The following is a 24,868-nucleotide window of genomic DNA, read 5'->3' as shown; positions in this document are numbered from 1 at the left end:
CTAAAGTGGAGCAGGAGGAAAATGGGTGGCTGATTTTTAATTTTGGCTTTTCAATGGGAATTGCTTTTTGAAAATCTAAACAAAAGTCTTTTTTTTTTTAAACAAAAGAGAACCTGAACTCCTTTGGCCTCAAAAATAAGGGACACTTCCTCCCTCCAACAGAAATCTTGGGTGTTGTTAGGTGTCTCAGAATCCTCGTGGAGGTGTCCGGGGCATCCCCCAATGTGCAAGAGCCCCATAGGGAATTTCAACTCAACCGTAATTAACTTGATTCATCTGGGGACACGCACATAAAGGTTGGTTACTCAGCACTCCAAGTCCTCACAGCTGTATTACACAGGTAGGGAGGCAAACTAAGATGGATGAGAGGGTTTGCAATGATTCAGATGGTGACAGCCCCTTGGAGCTCCACCCTCATGTACCACCCTTCAGCCCACTACACAATATCCTTAGAAATTTGTTCAGACTCCAAAATTCCAAGGTGAAACTGAAATCAAAGTGGGAAATTGTGCCTCCAAGGCCAGAAACTCCCATGTCCCATCCCCCATTAATACTCCTGCAGGTGTACAATTAATAGGAAGCCTTTACTTGCAAGTACTTACAGAAATGGGAAGATTTAATTAGAAATAATATCAACTTAGTTCTGGCCAAGATGGAGGAGGCATAGGTAGATACACTTTTTCTCCTCACACAACCAAAAGAAGGACAACAACATATTTAAAAACAAAAAATAAGCCCTGGCTGGTGTGGCTCAGTGGATTGAGCACCAGTCTGGGAAGCAAAGGGTCGCCAGTTCAATTCTCAGTCAGGCCATATGCCTGGGTTGTGGTCCAGGTCCCCAGTCTGGGGCATGCAAGAGGCAACCACACATTGCTGTTTCTTTCCCTCACATTCTCCCTCTCTTCCCCTCTGTCCAAAAATAAACAGATAAAATATTTTAAAATAAATTAATAAATAATAAAGATAAAAATAAGCAGAACTGCCAGAAAATCGAACTGTATGGAAGTCCTACAACCAAGGAGTGAAAGAAGAAACATTCATCCAGAACAGTAGGAGGTGTGGAGATAGGCAGCCAGAGTGGAGAGGACTAGAGGCAAGGAGGTAACTAGAGGACCAAGATGGGTGAGGCTGTGGCTAATGGACTGGACGAGGAGGCCCAGGCTTGCATGCAGATAAACTGGAGGAACAACTGGGGAGCAAGACAGACAGCACAACCCAGAGTTCCAATATGGGGAAATAAAGCCTCAAAATCTTTGCCTATAAAACCTGAGGATGTTGTGCTGGTGGGAGAAACACCTAGCCTCACAGGAGAGTTCACTAGAAAGACCCACAGGATCCTAGAACTACACAACACCACCCACCCGGGAATCAGCACCAGAAGGGCTCAATTTGCTTATGGGTAGTGGGGGAAGTGACTGAAAGCCAGCCAAGAGCCAAGCAAACAGCACTGTTCCCTCTTGGACCCCTCCCTCACATACAGAGTCACAACACAGTATAATGTAACAGGCACGCCAAGCAAAGATATGCGGCCCAAATGAAAGAACAGATTAAAACTCCAAAAATAAGACTAAGCAATGAAGAGATAGCCAACCTATCAGATTCACTGTTCAAAACACTGGTAATCAAGATGCTCACAGAAATGGTTGAGTATGGTCGCAAAATAGAGGAAGAAGTGGAGGCTATGAATAGTGAAATAAAGAAAAATATACAGGGAACCAACAGTGACAGGAAGGAAACCTGGGTTCATATCAACAATTTGGACCAAAAGAAAGAAATAAACATTCAACCAGAACAGAATGAAGAAATAAGAATTCAAAAATATGAGGAAAGGTTTAGGAACCTCCAGGACAACTTTAAATGTCCCAACAACCAAATCATAGGGATACTAGAAGAAGAAGAGGAAGAGCAAGAAATTGAAATCTTATTTAAAAAAATAATGAAGGAAAACTTCCCCAATCTGGAAATGAAATAGACTTCCAGGAAGTCCAGGAAGCTCAGAGAGCCCCAAAGAAATTGGACCCAAAGAAGCACACACCAAGGCACATCATAATCACATTACCCAAGATTAAAGTTAAGGAGAGAAACCTAAAAGCAGCAAGAGAAAATGAGACCGTTATCTGCAAAGGAGTTCCTATCAGACTGTCAGCTGGTTTCTCAAAAGAAACTTTACTGGAAAGAAGCATTTAAAGTCATGAAAGCCAAGAACTTCCTTCCAAGGTTGCTCTATCCAGCAAAGCTTTCATTTAAGAATGGAAGGGCAGATAAAGTGCTTCCCAGATAAGGTCAAGTTAAAGAAGTTCATCATCACCCAACCCTTAGTATATGAAATGTTAAAGGGACTTGCCTAAGAAAAAGAAGATCAAAACTATGAACAGTAAAATGACAACAAACTCACAACCATCAACAACTGGACCTTAAAACCCCCAAAATACAAAAAACAAAATAAACAAACAACTAGAACAGGAACAGAATCACAAAAATGGAGATCTAGTCAGGGGTTATCAGTGAGGAGGGGGAGAAGGGATCATGGAGGAAAAAGGTATGGGGAATAAGAAGCATAAATGGTGGGCACAAAATAAATGGGGAGGTTAGGAACAGTATAAGAAATATAGAAGCCAAAGAACTTGTACGTATGACCCACGGACATGAACTAAGCAGGGGGAATGCTGGAGGGGATTTTTGTGGGGGCGTTGTGCCTAAATTAATTTTTTTGCATGCAAAATTTAAAATGTCAGCTCTACAATTAAACTGAATGAATGAGAAGCATATCTTGATTGGAAATTAGAAGCATCTAGAAGGAGCTTAGATAGATTTTTTTAAAGAGGTTAATAAAAATCTTTAGAGACTGTCTCTGAACTAAAAACTTCTGAAGCTAATAAATACCCACACCCTATTCCTTCCCTGTTTCTCTGCTGCTTCTTTGCTCCTGGAGTTTCCTTGTCTAGACTTGCCCTTCCCACCCCACCCCCCTTCTTCTTTCTCCTTCTATCTCATCCATCCACTGCTACTCCCTATTGACGTAGGGGAAAAACTAGAACAGGAATTCAGACAAAGATAATGCAGGAATTCTAGCAGCTCCCTTTGGAGAAAAGCTGGTCAGGAGGCAGGGAATAAGCAAATGGTGTATGTTCCTTCATCTAGAAGGAAGTTAAGGAATCGACCTAAAGACTTTTCTGATTTTCTCCAAGTCCCTGATGGTTCATTCACAAAGAAAATTAGTGTAACTGTTAGAACATGTAACCCTGGCTATGTTGACCTGTTCCAATTAATATACCTACCGGTTTCTGGGAGCAGAAGCAGCAGGTAAGTAAATCAAGTTCACTGGGAAACTCCTGTGGAGGAGCCTGTTCACCTCAAGAAGGACTGTAGGAAACCGAAATGTAACTCAGGAGAAAAGAATCAGAAGCAAGAATGTGGTTGCTCCAAGGGCTATAAAAGGGTGTTCCCCTTTCTTCTTACTAACAGTTTAGTAGAAATGAAAATTACCATGAAAACAGGAAACGACCAAGACCCTTGTAGATCCTGGGGCTACTTTATGTGTTCTTAACCGCGCCCAACTAAACTGCCTCCTCCCTAGAGTAAAGCTTCTGTGAAAATGGCGGTGTCACAGGGCATCTGGTGAGATTGCTGGGAAGCTGGGAGACATCGAGAAGGGCCAGAGGTGCAGGACTAAGGGCCAAAGGCGGCAGGACTAACGCTGCAGCCAGTGTATGATAAATTTCTGTACCTGTAGATAGAGGTAAACAAAAAAGCACAACTCGTGACAGAGCAGCAGGAAGCTTGCACAGAATGTGCACAGGCTAAAAAGTTCGGAACACACGAGTGCTGTGGAAATCAACTTGGCAACAAGAGTGATACAGGGTGCAGCCAAGGGGGGGCCCAGAAAAGATTTGTAATGGTGTCCAGAACTCAAGGTGTACAGGAATATTGGAGGAAATATTGAGATGTCCTCACCCACCCCCCCCTCAAGGTGTCAGTTGGGGGAAGGGATGAATGGAGCAGGGCCATTGAGAGCTGTGTTGCATAGCAACAGTTTTGCAGCTAACCTCTGGAATGGTTATTTAACAGATCTATAACCTTTAACTGGTTGCATAGATATGTTAAATAGCTGTGGCCAAGTTTTGGGCCAGGGAGAAGTGAGTGGTGGAAAAAAACCCAGGCTAGAATTGGGAGCTGCTTCTCTGAGAGAGGGTCTGCTTGAGAGCCATGTGGCTTTAGCAGAGTGGGGGCTAACCAGGCTGGAACTGGGGCTGCTTCTCGGAGAGAGTGCCTGCTAGAGAGCCATGTGGCTTTAGCAGAGTGAGGACCCCCTCTTGGCCAGATGAGGGGGAGAGCCATGCTATTTAGAAAGATGTAGACCCCTGTAGCCATTAGGAGGGAGAGCCATGCGGTTTCAGCAGAGTGCAGACCCCCTCTTGGCCAGGTGAAAGGGAAGACCACGCAGCTTTGCCAGAATGGAGATCCCTGCGGCCAGGTGAAGAAGAAAGACGCGCACTTTTGGTGGAGTGCGGCTTTGGTAGAAGAGGCCCACGCAACTTTGGCGTGCTCCCTTTGGCTGAGTAGCCTGGAAACTAGGAGAGACTTTGACTAGAACTTGGTACAAAGAACTCTTGCCAGTGGAAGGTGCCGCATGACTTTGGATTACTTGGAGATCCTGCCTGGACAGGCAGACGACGCAGCTCACGTGCCAGCGACCTGAAAACGGACGTGTGCTCTTTTCCTGATTTACGGTACCCGGAGTTGGGACAGTGGGAGAAGGGAGCGCTGTGTGTGTGTGTGTAGGTGTATACCCTTAAAGACTTTAATATTTTAAGGAAGGCATTAGGCCTGAATAGCATTAAATAAACATTTTGTTTCCTTTTCACAAATCTCTGGCATTGAGAGATGTGTTTCCAATTGGCGGCGGACAGAAGGACCTTAAGATTTTAGTGTATCGTCCTTGGGAGGGGTCCCTATTTTCTGTAGCAGTGTTTGGCATCCCTCGGTGGGCCAAGTATTGCCCCCCCCTCGGACCCTTGTTCGGTAACAAGAGGAGGGGCATGCCTGCCAGTCTAGCTGGGATTGGCTAGATGAGTAGGGTACTTCTGGAGTGCATAGGATTCGGGGCCTGAAGATTTGAACAAAAGGCAGGCAAAGACTTGGCCCCCTTTTTGCCCCTCTGCACCCCCTTCCTTGCCTGGATGGGGAAGCAGCTTGCAGGCCAAGTACTACACACTGGGCCACACCCCAGGAACACGTGCCCTGGTGGCAGCCTGCTGGCCGCTGCAGCTCCGTGCCCCATGGGTCCTAGACTGCACCCCTTCTCTCACTCTGACGTCAATGCATGAACATACAGGCCAGGACACTCATTTGTTCGGCAGTGCGAGCAGCTTCAGACACTGGGCCCCACAGCCGGAGCCTCTGCATGCAGCAGTCAGCAGTGGCCCCAGGCCACAGAGTGGAAAAAAGGCTGCAGTGAGGTGCTGGCAGTGCCAGCCCCACCAATGCACGCTCCAAGAGTGGAGCCTGAGGCTGAAGAGCCATTCACGCACCAGCCTCAAGCCCCCAAACAAAAAGACATAAGAATGACCTGGGTAAATGACTCATGGATGTGGATAGCAGGGTGGAGACTGACTGTGGGGGTGGGGCAGGGGAGAGCAGTGGGGGGAAATTGGGACAATGGTAATAGAACAATAAGAGAATTAATTAATCTTAAAAAATGAAGTGAGATTTCTGGACTCTCTCTCTAGTTCCGGGGTGATTGGATTCTTTCTACGTTTTGCAAAAAAGAGCAGCCTGAGGCCAAAGGATCCCCTGCTACCCCAAATTGGGCAACGCTTTAATTAATAAGATCTTTTTCTTTCCCCATCAGTCTTTAAAGTGTTATTCCTGTATTCCGTGGCAAGCGTCTGAATCCTACTCTTTTTGGTAACAGGAAGTAACATTGTTTGATATTTTGTCAAACAATGACTGTTTTATATCAGAACCTGTCCCCTTTCAACAAGGGAATGTTCGGGGGCAATATATACTCCAATTCACCTGATAGGGCAAGATTTCTTCTAAACCAGTGACACCCACTTATACTTTTTCCAATAGGGTGAAATGCATTTGGAAGTAAGTGTTAGGGTGGGCGGGGATAGGAGGAAGTTCCGGCTGGACTTTGCCAAGACGGACATCCTCACAGTAACCTGAGTCCGAGAAAGAGACCACCAATGCTGTATTGCTTCTTTGTTCAGAGGGCACCAATCCCCAGCTCCCACGGGGAGCCAACGAAAATAAAACCCCACTGCATTCCCTGCTTGGGCGTGACTTCTCCCCACCTCATCCTGCAGACCAGGAGAACTTCACCCCGGGGTCCAAACCCCAATAAAGCTCTTTATTGCCTATTTTATGGCTGATTGGCATTTCTTTCTTCGCGGAGCCTAAGAAAACCTCTCAGTAAGTGAATCAGATACTTAACCCATAGAGAAAATAATTGTTGTAAAGGAACGTCTACAAGAGGAAAGTAGCCTTGAGCCTGAAGGGTTGTTACAGGATGTTCTAATGTAACCTCAGGCCTTTCCAGCCACTGATTACCTCTATGCAGTAGCTGGAGTAAAGCCCAATATGCAAGATTACTTTTTAAATATTGGCTTATAAGTCCATGTACAAGTCACTGTAATTCTTCTACTCTTCCAGTAAAAATAAATAAATAGAGCCCCGGCTGGTGTAGCTCAGTGGATTGAGCGCGGGCCTGCAAACCACACGATCGCGGTTCGATTCCCAGTCAGGGCACATGCCTGGGTTGCAGACCAGTTCCCAGCAGGGGACCCACAAGAAGCAACCATACATTGATATTTCTCTCCTTCTCTCCTTCCCTTCCCCTCTAAAGATGAATAAATAAAATCTTTAAAAAATGGCACTGAAAAAATAAAATAAATAAATAAATAAATAAACAAACCCTCAGTGGGAAAGGATGGAGATTTGCTCAGAGTCTCATGGCTATAAGTAGTTCTTCCCAAACATAATGTGGTTCCAAATCCACATAATCTGTTATCAGGTATTCCTGTGGACTGCCTGTTGAGGGCAAAGGGGAACTAGCCAGAACATAGCTGTAAGGAAGCAAAAGGTTGTTTTACTAACTAACGCAAAGAGGCTCCGAGACACACCCGAAGAACAGGGTGTGCCAGAACAACGGTCAGTCAGGCAGATAGACAGTCACTAGGGGGAAAAATTTTACCCCTGTGCACGAGCTCAACTGACCAATCAAGTAAAGGAGCACGAGCCAGTGCACGAGTTAACTCACCAATAATGAGTAACCCTATTGTGCCCCTGAGCCAACCGCTAACCGCCACATCTGCTTCTGTATCCAGCTTGCTTGCGCGCCTCCATAAAACCCTAAGCCTGTAAGCGTTTGGCGCGACTCTCATTTGCAGCCCTTGCGGGCACCGTGTCTCCGGACACTTTGGAGAGTTCGCCCCTGCGCAGGTTAAACTTGGCCAATAAAGTAACATCTTTGGAACCCTGAAAGTCTCCGACATTTGTTCTCGCAGTTGGTGAATGCAACACTGCCTATACTTTTCAAGTATAGATCTATGTAGTGCCTTTTCAGCTTTACCGTTTAAAAAAAAACCCGAGAGAAATACCTCTTTGTCTTCACCTGGAAGATTACAAGTTTTCTTGGATGGTAATCCCCCAGGGGCATATAGAGTCCCCACCCATTGTCTTAGATACTAAAAGCTGATTTAAATGACGTGAAATTTCCTAGAGATTCCACTGTCATCCAATATGTGGGTTTAGTTTTATGATCTAGGAAGTTACTAGACTCCCTGAAGAACACAATTAACATATTACAAGAGCCAGCTATAAAGAGACAAAAGATATCAAAGGGCAGGCTCTGATTCTGCTTGCCCCAGGTAAAATACTTTGGCTCTTGGCTGTCTACCGACAGGCTGCTGCCCTGGCTGGGAGGGCTCATTGGTTGAGACATCCTCCTGTAACTGAAAAGTTACAGGTTTGATTGTCAGTCAGGGCACGTGCCTGGGTTGCTGGTTTGATTTCTGCTCCAGTCGTGTACAATTCCCGACCTGGGTACATACAGGAGGCAACGAATCAATGCTTCTCTCACATTGTAACCAGAAAAGACACCGGCATTGGGACTGCCTGTCACTACCAAATCCAATAAGCAATGACTGTGATGGAATCTTTTATGGGCGCTTTATTCAGATGGCCAGAGATCCAAGAAGATGACGGGTTCATACACTAACAAACCATCTTTCCCTCTCTTCCTGGCCAGATCTTTCATAAGGGGAGTGGGGAAGGACAAACAAGGTGCGGTGAGGGCTTTGAGATTCAGAAGCTGCAACACTCCTAGGGGGGGTGTGGGGGGGGGGGCAGGGGCCGATGGTGGTTGGGGCTGGTTGTCTGTTCCTCTGGAAGACAAAAGGCCCGGATACCTCCAACTTGTCCCCAGGTGGTAATCTCTAGCCAGTGCCCCTGGAGGTCAGTTGTTTTTCCCAGGAGCCAGGATGGGCTTTATCAGCAGTTTCTGAAACAAAAGCTTTAACATCCACATTACTCGATAGACATAACTTTCTACCTTAAGCTAAAATTTTCCAAGTTTTTGAGTCTCCTATCACATTGATGTGCTTTTTTAAAACATATTTTTAAAGACTTTATTTATTTTTAGAGAGAGAGGAGGGAGAAAGAAAGGAAGAGAAATACTGTGGTGTAAAAGAAACATTGATCAGTTGTCTCTTGTGCGCCTCCAGCTGGCGACCTGGCCCACAGCCCAGGCATGTGCCCTGACTGGGAATCTACCGGAGACCTTGCAGTCCACAGGCCAGCACTCAGTCCACTAAAGCACACCAGCCAGGGCACAAATCTTTAGAGATTTATCTAAAGCTCCCACTCTGGGACAGCTTAATTATAAACTTTTAACTTTTTATGCATTAAAAAAAATGAAGGAAAGACTTTTAGAAAGAAGTTTTAAGTCCAAAACATACAGATCATATTATAGTCAGCAATGAGACTCGGTAGGCAAAGGGCTTCCGCCCTGTGTGACAGCCATCTCTCCGCAGACGTGCAGTGTGCGCGAACAGGAAAGACAGTGTGGGCTCTCCTTCGTTTATGTTCCCCATTCCGATGGGTCTCCGTTGGATTCTCATCACATTCTACACTTCTTTTTGCATCTAAGGAAAGCAGGCCCTATGTATTCAAAAACTATAAAAGGAATCAAATTGTGTTTGATTTACAATATAAATCAAACACAATTCATTTTTAAAACTTAAGTGACTAATATGTATCCAAATTCTGACCAAATCAGGGCAATAATCCAATGTGCAGACAGGTTATTATATAGCCCCAAAAGCAAAAAGCAATAAACACAAATGTCTTGTCAATATAGACATTACATGAATAGACAAATCTACAGTGTTAGTGTAACACAAATAAATCTTAAGTACATGTGTTGGCTAACTTTTTCCAACATAAAATCAGTAAATTTTTTTAGGTTTTAATTTGAGTTGTTTATTTATTTTTTAGAGAGGGAAAGGAAGAGAGAAAGAGAGGGAGCGAAGCATCAACGTGTGATTGCATCTCATGTGCCCCCCACTGGGGACCTGGCCCACAACCCAGGTCCTTTGAGAATCAAACCTGTGACCCTTTGATTCTCAGGCTGGCGCTCAATCCATTGAGCCACACCAGCCAGGGCTAAAAATTTTATGTATTTTTAGAGAGATCGGAAGAGAGGGAGAAACAGAAGGAAACATCAATGTGTGGTTGCCTTTTGCATGCCCCCTACTGGGGACCTGGCCTGCAACTCAGTCATGGGCCCTGACTGGGAATCCTACCCCCAACCCTTTGGTTCATGGGTTGGCACTCAATCCACTGAGTCACACCAGCCAGGGCAAATGTTTCTGTACTTGGTAAAAACATACATACTGCCTAAAACCTTTAATTGCGTGTAATGAGGTCTAACAAGTGTGAACCAAGTAGAATATAAGGTTTTCTTATGTGAAGATGGACATGTGAAATCTTTCTGAAGTCATTTCAGAAAGAACCCAACTTAAAGTAAATCCATTATCACAGATATTATAAAGAGGGCCCACAAAAACGCTTATCCTTTGCAACCACATACACAGAACAAACTTCCCAGGAACTTGTTTTATTTCTGGTATTATAGTGACCTGCCTGAAAAGACAAATTACTTATTTGGAGGCTTAAATAGCAGAGTTCAATGTGAATTAAATAATGTATGAGTAAAAAAATATACACAATGTACAAGAGCAAGAGGTTAGAAACTTGAATACTGCGGTGAAGATATATTAGTCCATACAAGTCGGTTTTGATAAAATACTGACTACTTGTTGCAATAAATTACCAAGATTTTTACTGCAACAGTGTTTTCCCATACACAGTCAAAATCTGGAAGCTACGCGTCTTTCTCAAATTGTCATTTTTGTGGGGTTTCTTTCCAACCCTCAAAACAAAGGCATAGGTTTTTTAATATCAACAGGCAATTTAGGGAAGTCATAAGATAACAGCTATTCATAAACATTACACAGACTTCAATGGAGAGAGGTACCTAGACAAACACCACCAATGCTTACAGCAAAAGGTGTTGTTCTAACAAGTGTTAGGTGCTAACATGAACCACATAAATACACTATTCATGTCCTTCTGAAACCAGAGTGAGGAAAAACCTTACTGCCATTGTGCCAAACATCACGTAACTGAAAATGCTGTGCAAAGGCTCATGAATCCAATGCACACGTATAACAGAATTAAAACTCCAGTTAAGCAATTGAGCTACTCATTGAAGTAAGTTAGAAAGACATATCAATGCTGTTTTAGAAACATCAGAACAGAGATTTAATTATAAATTGGCCTGGACTGTATGCTGTAAAGAGAATTTTGCTTAGTACTAAAAGAGAATCTGTCAACAGGCATCCTAGGAAAGCTGTGGAATCATGCTCTTTTTTATTCCTAAAGAAATTCACCAGATGATACCTGTAATCTCCCAGTATTTCCAGGAATTCTACTTACCAATTAATTCAGTAATTGACAGGAGTATTTAAGCAAAAAAGAAGACCAAAGTAGGCCTTGTTCTCGACATATATTAGATAGGTGGATTTTTAAAAATCACATGATAAGTGTAAAATCATAAAATCAAGCACCCTGGCTGGTGTGGCGGCTCAGTGGACTGAGTGCCAGTCTGTGAACCAAAGGGTCACTGGTTCAATTCCCAGTCAGGACACATGCCTGGGTTGGGGGCCAGGTCCCTGATGTGGGTGCACAAGAGGCAACCACACATTAATGTTTCTCTCCCTCTCTTTCTCCCTCCTTTTCCCTCTCTAAAAATAAGTAAAAAAAATCAAGTGCACTTAGAAAGGTACACTGATTTTATGTTACATAAAAAAACCTTAGACTGCAAACTGTGTGTGTTGATGATAACATTTTACCTGGGAAAGCCAGTAAGTGGGGTTTCCTGCAAATATTTACTTGCATGATACAGAACAAATATGTGCAAACTGCAAGGTCCCTGTATATGTACAGAAAGATATCAGTATCTGATCAGATATACAAGAGAAGGCATTTCCCAGAGTTTATGACACAGAGGAATAACCTCTGCAGGCTCCTGCTCCATGGCCTTCTCCCCAGTGTGACAGTCTGGCTCCTTTGCTCCGGTTCTCCCTTCCCCACCGTCCAGGCGTCCGAATGATCCTTTCAACAAGTTCCTCAAAGGCACCATGTAGACCATCACAGGTGTTCCCACTTGCCTCTCTAACAACATGCAAATGCTTTCATGCAAATTGCAGGCCCTCATTTAAATATGAACTTCATGATTTTCCTTCTCAGTTTTATTTCCAACTAGCATGTTTACTATGTCATGTCTCATGCAGTATGTTTCCAATCCATTTAACCAATTACCCAGCATAACAAAGGCGTCTCTTCTTGTGATATCATGTACTGACAGAACACCCTGAGCACCTCCACAATAACCGGGGGTTCGAGTTCTAAACCTCTCTTCACCAGCACTATCCCATATTGCAAGTTTAGCCTTGTTTCCGTGCACTGAAACTGTCTTCACCTTAAAGTCAACACCTACCGTTGCTGCAAGTTCTGGATCAAAAGTATCAGCTGTCAACCTCAAGAGCAGACTAGACTTGCCCGCACCAATGTCAATGAGGTGTCAATGAGGCTCTTCAGGGTGGTCAACACAGCCTCAACCCTCCTCAACCCTTGTCCGCCCTGAGCCCAGCCACCACTGTCTGGCTCCGAAAACTTCCCTGAGAAGAGGTGCCGTGCATGTGCCTCAGCACTTCCGTCAGCCAACGGGCTCTTGCCTTCTGCACCTAATCTTACTTGAAGTCAAAGCAACAGTGTTAACCCAGCACCTTTGCTTCCTTCTTTGCAGGGTGAGGACATCCACAATTGTGTTGTGCTTACTGACCACCTTCTTGTTCCTACAAATAGTTTACAGCAGATTTCTATTGATAATACCGATTTAATTTGGTTTACAGATGGATTTTCAAAAAAATAAACAGGGATGTTACCCAGCCGGATATACAATAACTTCCATGCAGACGTAAGTGAAGGTTCTTATTTGCCTGAGTGAGATCTGCACCACTAGCCTGATTAATGGTACTAACTCAGGCTTCTCAACTGGCCAAAGATCAAATAGCCAGTATTTACATTGATAACAGCTACACCTTTGGTGCAACTCACAACTTCAGAATATTGTTAAAGCAGTAAGCCTTCTTAACTTTCTCAGGACAGCCCACAAAGAATGGAAAATAGAATTATAGAATTATTAGAATTATTAGATTCTAATAATTATAGAATTATTAGATATCATATGGAAATTGAAACAATTGGCAATTATTAAAATTCCAAGACATTCTATAACTGTCGCCATAGAAGCGAAAGGAGATTACTTAGCTGATGCAACAGCTAGACAGGCAGCGTTAAACCACCAAAGTATCCACCTGAGAATCCTCCTTACTTCCTTCTAAATTAACTTTTAAAATCTCTTATACAGTTCCGCCAGAAAGCTGCCAAAGAAAATATGGCAACAAAAAGAGGAAACTATTGTCCCAAGGCAAACAGGTATGGCTTGGACCCAACCAGAAACCAATCTTATCTATGGGAGCTTAATTCCCTATATTTTCACATGTCCAAGAACTAAAACATTAGAGCTCTAAAAGATTTCATGGAGTGAATAATATCACCACTGCTTTAGCTCATAGAGTGTATAGTAGGTGTTCATATGTTCAAATCACTTTGTGGCTCCTTTCCCACTTCCTCTAGCTCCATCTGAGCTATGGTGATCAGATTTTATCCAAATGCTACCATTTCAAAAATACAAATATGTGTCAGTTATGATGCATGGGTTGAGGCATTTCCTCGGAGAAAAGCAAAGCCTTAATGGTAGGTAAATTATTATCATAGAGAAAATGAATTCCTGGCTGGGGAACTCCCTCTGAGCTACAATGACTGAGGGACTCCTTTTACTAGACAGATAATGCCATCCGTTTGTAATATTTGGCCTATTCTACAGAATTTTCATTGTGCCTATCACCCCCAATCCTCTGGATTGGTGAAACACATAAATTGGTACAACTAAAACTTAACTAGGTATATTTTCAGAAGCTTTTAATCTCTCTTGGCCAAAAGGTCTCCCTATACTGCTCCTCAACCTGGAATCTATGGTAAACATAGTCTTTCTTGTTATGAAATAGTCACCAGCTGCCCTGTGAATCTGGGTGAAGGGACACATGAATCAACTACTAAAAGGAGACATTCTGCATTGATATCAAGGGCTCATTAACCAGCTTGGAGGGAATGATAAGTTAGTAACATACATTTTGTTATTGGTGGAGAACGAATTCTAGTGGTATGTTGAGGAAAAGAATTCCCTGAGACCAGCATGGGGGAATGTGGCTCCATGGTGAGTTTTGTTGATGATATAAAATGAAGGGGGTTCCCCTACTGACTTCCCACTGTCCCCTCTCCACCTGTCCCACCATGGAAAAGGCTTGATCTTGTCTTCAATAAGACCAAGGCAAAAGCCAGTGTCCAGTTTCTGCTTTATGTCAAAGTCCAGTCCAGTCCAACATCCTGCTGGCTTAGTGTGTGTTCCCAGCTGTGGCCCATTGTTGTGCTGTGGTATTCAAGCTACTAGGGCCACAGGGCCATAGACAGAACAGGTGCATGCACCATGCAAGTGCAGGTGGTCAGGCAAGACAGAGCATTCTTTGTTCCCCTCGGCTTTCAACCGGGAGCTTGGGTTTGGAACAAACCAGGTGCTTTCTCAAAATGACTAATTGACTTCCCAAGTTGTCATGGGCTTTAGATGGGTCCACACCTATTTAGGCTGGCAGGCCTCTATGGTCCATCATCTCCCCCTGAACTCCCCTCCCCAACAATCTGGTACCAAAGTGGGGAGGGAAGAGCGTTAATTCCCTTGGCAGAGCAATGCTACAGTCCCCGGGAGTGTAAAGAGCTGTAGCTTCCTGGTGAGGCAGACAGGCTTATGCTTCCTAGTTTATTAAGGTCAATATCTAAATCCCTTTGTTCCCCTTTCCCATCAATAATTCACTAAATACCAATAGTAACAATTTCACACTGTGCTGCTGGAAGACAAAGACTTCAAAGACCATAACTTACAACAAGGAGATTTTTGTCCGTTAGAGAATACATTAATTTAAGACTCTCTCCAACATTGTTGGAAGGGATCTCATCAGATGCCTGACAGAGCCCGGACATCTGCCCCTGGCTCTGACGCCTGCCTCCACCTCTGGTGGAGACTGAAGTCTCTCCAGGATGAGAAGCTGCCGGCATCAGAGAGAGGCAGCCATCCCAAGCTGGTGTGCCTGCAAATCCATGGTGAGCCTTGTTTGATTGCCTTTACCTGCCTGCTAATATTAACAATAATAATTTTATTTCTATTATTATTATTATTATATTTGTTTTTTAGGCTTTTATCAAACCTTGTGTACATAGCCCAGTTGTCAATAATCACTTAAGGTGTACAAGAAAACTTTTGTATTATCAATAAAACTATTTTTATGGTTCCTCAGCTATTCTTCTTCCTCAGAATGCTATTGCAAAAGTAAGGAAAGAGGTGTATACATTTTTTAAATTTTTTATTATTTAATTACAGTTGTCCCCTTTTTTCTCCCATTAATCTCCCCTGCCCTGCCCACCCCACCTCCCACATTAACTCTGCACCCCCACTGTCCTTGTCCATGTGTCCTTTATAGCTGTTCCTTGATTCATCCTTCCCTTTCTTTCCCCGTTACCCCCTCCCTCCTCCCTCTGGTCACTGTCAGTTTGGTCTTAATTTTAGTGTCTCTGGTTCTATTTTGTTCACTTGTTTGTTTTGTTGATTAGGTTCTACTTATAAGTGAGATCATATAGTATTTGTCTTTCACCACCTGGCTTATTTCACATGACATAATGCTCTCTAGTTCCATCCATGCTGTCGTGAAGGGTAGGAGCTCCTTCTTTCTTTCTGCTGCATAATATTCCATTGTGTAAAAGAGAAGTTAAAAGAAAATAGTTTGTCCTGATAACTTAATTATTGCTAAATGAATAAAAAGACAAACAAAAAACCAATGGAAGTTGTAGAAATTAGTGGAAAAGGAATATTGAGAAAGGAATTTTATGTATAAACACCAGAATCTAATTATGGGAATGTGCTCACCCCCTACAAGGTCCACTAACTACGTTAATTTAGATGGGAGCTGAAGTGGCTATAAAAACATGGCCCTCTCTAACTGCTGAGGAAAAAAAAATGTTTACTTATACCATTCTTTCTTTCTGGACTCTGGATTTATGGAGCATCATGTTCTTACGGCCTTGGCCCGACTGAACCTTGAGGTCACAAACCCCAGTTGCACAACCAGAGGGAATTATGTTAATAACAGCACCTGAGTGCCCACAGTGGGAAGTAAGTGGGCCATGGTAAAAACAAACCCACCTCGGGGTCAGATTATGGAAACTGGGAGGGTGTATGGCGCCCTCCAACTATAAGAAAATATTTTTTTGAAGTATCAATATTAGTTTATTAGTTATAATAAATGTTAATAGGAAAAACTGGGTTCAAGCAAATTTTCTTTTTTTAATATATTTTATTGATTATACCATTACAGTTGTTCTATTCCCCCCTTCATTCCCCTCCACCCGCACCCTCCCTCCCCCACCATTCTCCCCCCCTTAGTTTATAACCATGTGTCTCAAGTTCTTTGGATTCTATATTTCCCCCACTATTCTCGCCCTCCCCCTATCTATTTTCTACCTACCATCTATGCTATTTTCTGTGCCTTCTCCCCCCTTCTCCCCCTCCCACCCCCTATTTCTAACCCTCCATGTGTTCTTCATTTCTATGGTTCCACTCCTGATCTAGCTGTCCTCTTGGTTTGCTTTTGTTTTAGGTGTGGTTGTTAATAACTGTGTGTTTGCTGTCCTTTCACTGTTCATATTTTTCATCTTCTTTTTCTTATATAAGTCCCTTTAGCATTTCATATAATAAGGGCTTGGTGATGATGAACTCCTTGAACTTGACCTTATCTGAGAAGCACTTTATCTGTCCTTCCATTCTAAATGAAAGTTTTGCTGGATAAAGCAATCTTGGCTGTAGGTCTTTGGATTTCATGACTTGGAATACTTCTTTCCAGCCCCTTCTTGCCTGTAAGGTCTCTTTTGAGAAATCCGCTGACAGTCTGATGGGTACTCCTTTGTAGGTGACTGTCCCCTTATCCCTTGCTGCTTCTAGGATTCTCTCCTTCATTTTGGTCTTGGCTAATGTAATTATGATGTGCCTTGGTGTGTTCCTTCTTGGGTCCAACTTCTTTGGCACTCTCTGAGCTTCCTGGATTTCCTGGAAGTCTATTTCCTTTGCCAGACTGGGGAAGTTCTCCTTTATTATTTGTTCAAATACGTTTTCCACTCGTGGCTGTTTCTTTCCCCCTTCTGGTACCCCTATAATCCGGATGTTGGAACGTTTAAAGATGTCCTGGAGGTTCCTAAGCCTCTCCTCATTTTTTTGAATTCTCATTTCTTCATTCCTTTCTGGTGGGATGTTTTGTTCTTCCTTCTGGTCCATTCCATTGATTTTAGTCCCAGTTTCCTTTCCATCACTATTGGTTTCCTGTGCATCTCCCTTCATTTCAATTAGTTTAGCCTTCATATGTTCCTCTAATTTGTGACTTTGTTCCTCTAATTTGTGACTATAATCTACCAGTTCTGTGAGCATCCTGATAAATAGTGTCCTGAATTGTGCTTCTGAGAGGCTGGCAATTTCTTGGTCGCTTAGAGTTATTGGCTCTGGGACTTTGAGTTCTTCTTGTGCCATCTTTCGGGTTGTTCGTGCCTGTTCCATAGCAGGATCAGAGCCCTAAAGTGTTCACTAGAACAGGGCAACTAAGTGGCTGGGTTGTGACGTTGTATGTGGGGGCGGGGTCAAAGAGGGACAATGGCTCTCACTGGTATTGTAGGGCAACTAAGTTGCTGGGTTGTGACGCTATATGTGGGGGCGGGGTCAAAGAGGGACTATGGTGTCCTGTCCGCCACGGCCCTCACCGGTGCCACAGTTGCTGCCATCACGGGGCCCAGGCGTTTCGTCCCACTGCACGCGAGTATGCCACCGCCGTCAGCCCTCGCCCCCTGGGGCCTGCGTGGTCTGTCTCACTGTGCGCGAATATGCGCCCGCGGTCTGCCCCACACCCCAACTGGTTCCCGTCTGCCTGCGCGCTTGGGTTGGGGGCCCTGCTCGCTGCTGGCTCCGCCCCTCTTACCGTCCCCGTTGAACGGTTAGATGTAGTCGGACTTCCGTATAATTCAATTTTCTGTCCTTTGGTTGTGTCTTTGTTTCTCCAAATCTTTGTTGTAGTCAAACTTAGTTGTGGGAGAAGGCACAGTGTTTCCACCTATGCCTCCATCTTGGCGGAAGTCTCTATAAGAAAATATTTTATACCACACACAAAATATAGAAAAGTGAGACAGACAACTCCCAGGGCAGTTTTTTTCTCTAACAAAGGTCAATGGTCACCTTAACTGAGCCTGCCCATGGCTGTTTGCATCTAGGATAACAGATATGATAAAATGTTTTTAAACTATCAAAGTAATATTCTACCTCCACCCAGCAATTCACAACCACGGTACACAAAATCCCTCATTATTATTGTCACGTTCATGATTTCCTGCACTTTGTACCCACCTATGTAAAAGAAGTATGTGTCACCCTGACAGGTGGCTCGGGTGGTTGGAGCGCCGTCCCATACACCAGGAGGTTGCAGGTTCCAAGCTTGTCAGAGCACATGCCTAAGTTACAGGTTCCATCCTGTCAGGGCACACAGTTGGGGGTGGGGGGGCGGGCAACTGATTGATGTTCCTCACACTGACGTTTCACTCCTTCTCTCCCTTTCCATCACTCTAAAATCAATAACATACCCCCAGGTGATTAAAATAATAATAAACAAGAGCCCTGGCTGGTGTAGCTCAGTGGATTGAGCACAGGCCTTCGAAGCAGAGGATCGCGGTTCGATTCCCAGTCAGGGCACATGCCTGGGTTGCAGGCTGGTTCCCTGCAGGCCAACTCCCAGCGGGGGATGCACAAAAGGCAACCATACATTGATGTATCTCTCTCTCCTTCCCCTCTAAAGATACATAAATAAATAAAATCTTTTAAAAAATTAACTACATAGTTTTTAAAAATTATAAAAAAATAAATAATAATAATAAACATAAAAGAAATACATGTCTATTCATTTTACTTTTCATCTAATCCCAGAGGCTCCCCTGCTGTGCTTTCTCCCACCTCCCTAATCTATCACCAAAGAATTTTAACAGACTATAGAAATGATCCCTGAAAGTATAGCCTTTATCGCCAAAGAATTTTACGTCACCCTCCTCGAAAGGACAAAGCCTGTTCCATTTCCTATTGTGGCGCTATCTGCCGAGCAGGCCTACGACCTCGTTAAACACAAATGCCACTTTATTCTTCTGAGCTTCTGTCCCCACAACTGGAAGTTACCGGAGAGTGGGAACAAAACAAAACTAAATGCCCCCCCAGCCGCAGGCAAAAGGTTACTGAACAGAGGTCCAAGGTGGGGGCAACACTTGGCCCACCGAGGGATGCCAAAAAACTGCTACAGAACAACAGGGGCCCCTCCCAAGGATGGTATACTAATACCTACTGGGCTGGTCTGTCCTTCGCCAATTGGAAAGACATCTCTCAGTGCCAGAGATTTGTGAAAAGGAAACGAAATGTTTATTTAATGCTATTCAGGCCTAATGCCTTCATTAAAATATCAAAGTCTTTAAGGGTATACATCTACACACACACACACACACACACACACAGCGCTCGCTACCTTCTCCCCCTGTCCTAATTCTGGGTACTGGAAATTAGGAAAAGAGCACACGTCCATTTTCCCAGGCCGCTGGTATTGTCAGCTGTGTTGACTGTCCAGGCAGGATCTCCAATTAATCCAAAGTCATGCGGCACCTTCCACTGGCAAGAGTTCTTTGTACCAAGTTCCAGTCGGAGTCTCTCCTGCTTTCCAGGCCACTCAGTCAAAGGGAGCGCCCCAAAGCCGTGTGGGCCTGTTCTACCAAAGCTGCAGGGGTCCGCACTCCACCAAAAGCACATGTCTTTCTTCTTCACCTGGCCGCAGGGATCTCCATTCTGGCAAAGCTGCGTGGTTTTCCCTTTCACTCTGCTGAAAACGCGTGGCTCTCCCGTTCTGGCTGCAGGGGTCTACATCCTTCCAAAACAGCGTGGCTCTCCCTCACCTGGCCAAGAGGGGGGTCCACACTCTGCTGAAACCGCGTAGCTCTCTCTAACGGCTGCCGCGTCTGGGTTTTAAATCCCCATGCCCATCTTCCTCTGTACCCCTATTTCCAACTCCTCCCACAATCAGTTACACCTGCCAGTATTTCTGTATTATTCCAAGTTTACTGGGCTGCCATCGTGAGTCTGGGCAGGTACGGCCCCATGTCCTGGAGCCAATCTTCTCCAAGCTCCCACGCAGGCGCTGTAACTCAGGGGACCTGCCGCCGCCCAGTTACATCTTGGGGGGAAGTGACTTCATCCCCCTGGCTCCAAGCCTGGCCACAGCCATTTAACATACCCAAGTGACCGGCCAAAGGCTATAGATATGTTAAATGACCCTGCCATGGATTAGCTGCAAGGCTGTGGCTGTGCAAAACAGCCCTGCAATGTTCCTGCTCCATGTGTCCCTTCCCCCAACTCACATCCGTGGGGGAGGGGTGAGGACATCTTCTATGTCTCTCCCATATTCCTATACACTTTGAGTTCTGGACACCATTCCAAATCTTTTTTTTTTGCCCCCCGGCCCTGCCTTGGCTGCACCCTGTATCAAAAAGACAACATTGGAGCAAACTGCAGCTTATACAAAACCACCCGAAACCTCCAGCAGCCCAGGGAACAACGGGGCCTGCCTCTCAATGCAGAGAAAAGGGTGGCATTTTTAAACTCCAGCCGCTTTTCCACCCCTTTGCCTAACTCTCTAGCATCCCCCCATCTCTTCTCCCTGCTTCTCTTCCTCCACCCTCTCCCCCTGCGCCCCCTTCAGATCAGTTTCTTCCAGCCATTCCTGATCTGGCCATCCCCTCAGTAACCCCTAAACCTGCGACCCAGCCCCCTCCCTGTGAGGTGGCTGGATCGGAGAGCATTATTTGGGCCCAGGCTCCCTTGCCAATGTCCAACCCCTCCCAAATTGAGGTCAGAACTTGGCAGTTTTTCAGCAACTTCATCAAATGTACAAAGGAGTTTGAATGTCCCACCTTCTCGGATGACATCTATGTGACTGTTTTGTAACTGCTGATGTGTGCTTCTTCATCCCTTTGCCTTGCTCACTTAAACTCCCCCCGCCTTTTTTAAAGATTTTATTTATGTATCTTTAGAGGGGAAGGCAAGGAGAGAGGGAGAGAAACATCAATGTATAGTTGCCTCTCGTGAGTCCCCTGCTGAGAACTGGCCTGCAACCCAGGCATGTGCCCTGACTGGGAATCGAACCGCGATCGTGTGGTTCGCAGGCTCACGCTCAATCCACTGAGCTACACCAGCCAGGGCCACTTAACTCCCCTTTATCTTTGGCAACCATCACCTTCCCTCAGGATAAGCTCTGTACAAATGTTGACAGGAGAGACCTGGTTCTTGCTGACGCATGTAGAGAATTACATATCAGCACATCTATTAGCATGTAATCAGTTTATCAGTGGCCTGTTCCCATGGAAGAGAACAGAACTGGGTAGGGTAGGGGGTAAAAGGCAAAGTTTCAGGGCAAAGCAGGGAGACATAAGCAAGAGTGGCTGAAGACCAGGGTGGCAAGCCCCTGGGCAGCCCGAGGCCGGGTTGTTACCGAACAAGGGTCTGAGGGGGGGGCAATACTTGGCCCACCGAGGGATGCCAAACACTGCTACAGAAAACAGGGGCCCCTCCCAAGGAGGATACTCTAATATCTATAGGGTTCTTCTGTCCGCCGCCAATTGGAAACACATCTCTCAATGCCAGAGATTTGTGAAAAGGAAACAAAATGTTTATTTAATGCTATTCAGGCCTAATGCCTTCCTTAAAATATTAAAGTCTTTAAGGATATACACCTACACACACACACACAGCGCTCCCTTCTCCCACTGTCCCAACTCCGGGTACCGTAAATCAGGAAAAGAGCACACGTCCGTTTTTCAGGTCGCTGGCACGTGAGCTGTGTCGCCTGCCTGTCCAGGCAGGATCTCCAATTAATCCAAAGTCATGCGGCACCTTCCACTGGCAAGAGTTCTTTGTACCAAGTTCTAGTCAAAGTCTCTCCTGCTTTCCAGGCTACTCAGCCAAAGGGAGCACGCCAAAGCCGTGTGGGCCTCTTCTACCAAAGCCGCGTCTTTCTTCTTCACCTGGCCGCAGGGATCTCCATTCTGGCAAAGCTGCGTGGTCTTCCCTTTCACCTGGCCAAGAGGGGGTCTGCACTCTGCTGAAACCGCATGGCTCTCCCTCCTAATGGCTACAGGGGTCTACATCTTTCCAAAACAGCGTGGCTCTCCCCCTCACCTGGCCAAGAGGGGGTCCTCACTCTGCTAAAGCCACATGGCTCTCTCGCAGGCACTCTCTCCGAGAAGCAGCTCCCAATTCCAGCCTGGGTAGCAGCCACTCACTTCTCCCTGGCCCAAAACTTGGCCACAGCTATTTAACATATCTATGAAACCAGTTAAAGGTTATAGATATGTTAAATGACCATTCCAGAGGTTACCTGCAAGACTGTTGCTATGCAAAACAGCTCTCAATGGCCCTGCTCCATTCATCCCTTCATCCCTTCCCCCAACTGACACCTTGGGGGGGGGGGGTGAGGATATCTTAATATTTCCTCCAATATTCCTGTACACTTTGCATTCTGGACACCATTCCAAATCTTTTCTGGGCTCCCCCTTGGCTGCACCCTGTATCAGGGTGGCCAGAGGCCCAATGCTCTGAGAGCCAAGAGCACCCTGGGCCAGAGAGAGAGAGAGAGCGTCCTTTGTTCTGAGGACTTATATAGTTGGGATAGGAGAAAAAAAGTTACATATTGATTAATGGGTAAATGTGGTGCCAGCTTCCTGGGGGAATGTGACTACCCAAACTCAGGTATGCGTGGGGGTCTGTTAGCTTGAATCCTTATCTTGCTCCAGACCCCATTTGTTCATCTTGTAAAACAAATCCGTGACAGGAGACAGTTGATTAAAATTGGGGCACTTCCCAGAGTTATTCACGGGCTCTTTCTATAAGCATCAGGGACTCCCTCGTAAAACAGATCGTGACCAGGGGTAGGCAATTAACCAAAGTTGTTTTATGGGCTCCTTTTTGGGCACCGGGGACCCTCTCCCGCATTCCAAGCTCTGGGATTAAAGCAGTTCCAAGGCTTTCTTTCCCAGATGGTGGGAACGCTACATAGAATTCCAAGGACTCCCTTCTTTCTTGCTAACATAGTGTTTCTTGTGATGTTGGAACAGCTGGCAATATTATCAGACCAGGCTCAGGACTGCTGAGTTAAGATGTGAGACCTGTGTTTTTCCTCCCCCCTGCCTCAGTTTACTATTTAATCTACCTAATTGGTAAAAGGCGTTTCCTGCCAAACGCTGGCCAGTAACAATATTGCAGTCTCAGGGTTCTTCCTGTGCTGTCTCCTGCCTCACCTGGACTCTGGATGTCATGAGAAAGCCTTAAGGAACTAGTTTTGACTTCTAAAGCCAGTAAGAACCCCTTGGAGAAACGACCTGGTACCTTGATTTGTCGCGTGGTTCACGGCAATCTTTCCGGGTAAGAAACAAAGATTGCTTTCCTGAAAGATGGCAAGGAAGGAATCTGAAGACATTTCAGGGACCCCAAGAACTTGAGGAATTCGCCCAAACCTGTAGGCACTGCAGGCAAAACCAGACAGCAGCTGTGTGGCTTGGCTTCTGTGCCCTGAAGGGTTGACTAAATGGCAGTTTAAGGGTTCCTGTGAAAATTCCAGCAAAGCAGACTTGAAAGAGGTTATGTGATCAACTACTATTCTTGTTGTGTTAAAATCATCCGGCCAAATTGAAACCAGACTTAATGCAGTCGCTTTGATAAAACGAGGGTGACTTAGGGAGTGTGGAAAAGGAGCCACATATCAACCAGACACGCTCAGGAGAGGTCTGTGACGCAGCCTTTCAAACTCAGAGACCTAAAGCAGCCACACAGGATGGTCTAACATGAAACCTTATTAACTAAGAGCAGTCCATGGCAGGTAGTCATGGCCTAGGCCAATACTTTCCCCCGACAAAGGTCAACCTTTACCTTAACGGAGCCTGTCTAGTGTCTCTTTGCATCTGTGCCATACCTTCGCAATGCCAACGTGACTTTTCTTCCCAAAGTTCTTGGGCACAAGCGGTGACCACAAAGCCCCTCATTGTGACTGTTATCACGTTAGCTTTTGACTGCGAACTATCCCTTACCCATCTATGGAAAGAACCCACCCATGTGTCTATCCTTTTACCTTTTATGCAATCCCAGAGGTGCCCCCCCCACCCCCTAATTTGCTTTCTCCTGCATCCCTAATCTATCCCCAATGGACTTCATGTAACCCTCCCCCTGAGGGCTCCTTCTTTGATTCTAATGTAGCAAATAAGATGCTAAACTGCTGGCTCCGGAGCATTTCTCAGACCATTGAGATCTTGCTTCCTGGCAATTCTCATCAGTTTGGCTCAAATAAACTCACCAAAAATTCTCCACGGGTTTGAATTGTTTCTTACGCTGACAGGAGAGAAACTGTGTTTCAATGGAAATCGCTGTGTCTAGTTGTCACCCACAAACTGAATTGAATCCTAATTTTTCTAGCTTTCTCCCAAGTTAATGTTTTACATTTTCTTTCGTCCTTTGACTTAAAATTATTGAGAACTACTAATGCAGTGTCAGCCATGCCGAATTTACCTGCCCTGCCTCTCCCTGTTTGGAATTTTAAAGCCGATATCTAGTCCTGGTTTTCCTGGCTATCTCCCTTCCTAGGACAGCAGCGTTTTTCTTTATTCTTTTTTTCTAAATATTTTATTTATGTATTTACTTTTAAATATTTTATTTATTTACTTATTTTTAGAGAGGGGAAGGAAGGGAGAAAGAGAGAGAGAGAGAAACATCAATGTGTGGTTGCCCCCCACTGAGGACCCGGCCCCACAACCCAGGCATGTGCCTGGACTGGGAATCGAACTGGTGACCCTTTGGTTTGTGGGCCAGCACACAATCCACTGAGTCACACCAGCCAGAGCTTTTTCTTCATTCTTATTTTTAGACCTTGTGTCCTCAATATCCTTCATTCCTTCATTCACCAGAGGGTCCAGGCTCTGGACATTCCCGTCACAAATGGCCTCTGGCCACAGCTCTCGCTTT

At 45.0% G+C, this 24,868-nt stretch overlaps 1 protein-coding gene across 1 annotated transcript; it reads right to left on the bottom strand.

The window, feature by feature from the left end:
- Window positions 1–11,521: 11,521 nt before the first annotated feature.
- LOC118982102 (ras-related protein Rab-18-like) lies at window positions 11,522–23,895 on the bottom strand. Its single transcript, XM_037039031.1, is given in 4 exon segments — window positions 11,522–11,740; window positions 11,798–12,151; window positions 12,154–12,248; window positions 23,826–23,895. Coding segments are annotated over 4 exon segments (738 nt in total).
- Window positions 23,896–24,868: the final 973 nt, after the last annotated feature.

This window comes from Sturnira hondurensis, unplaced genomic scaffold (assembly GCF_014824575.4).
Source record: "Sturnira hondurensis isolate 20B ecotype Veracruz unplaced genomic scaffold, ASM1482457v3 Scaffold0024912, whole genome shotgun sequence".
Lineage (NCBI taxonomy): Eukaryota > Metazoa > Chordata > Mammalia > Chiroptera > Phyllostomidae > Sturnira > Sturnira hondurensis.
This window is presented reverse-complemented; position numbering and strand designations above follow the sequence as displayed.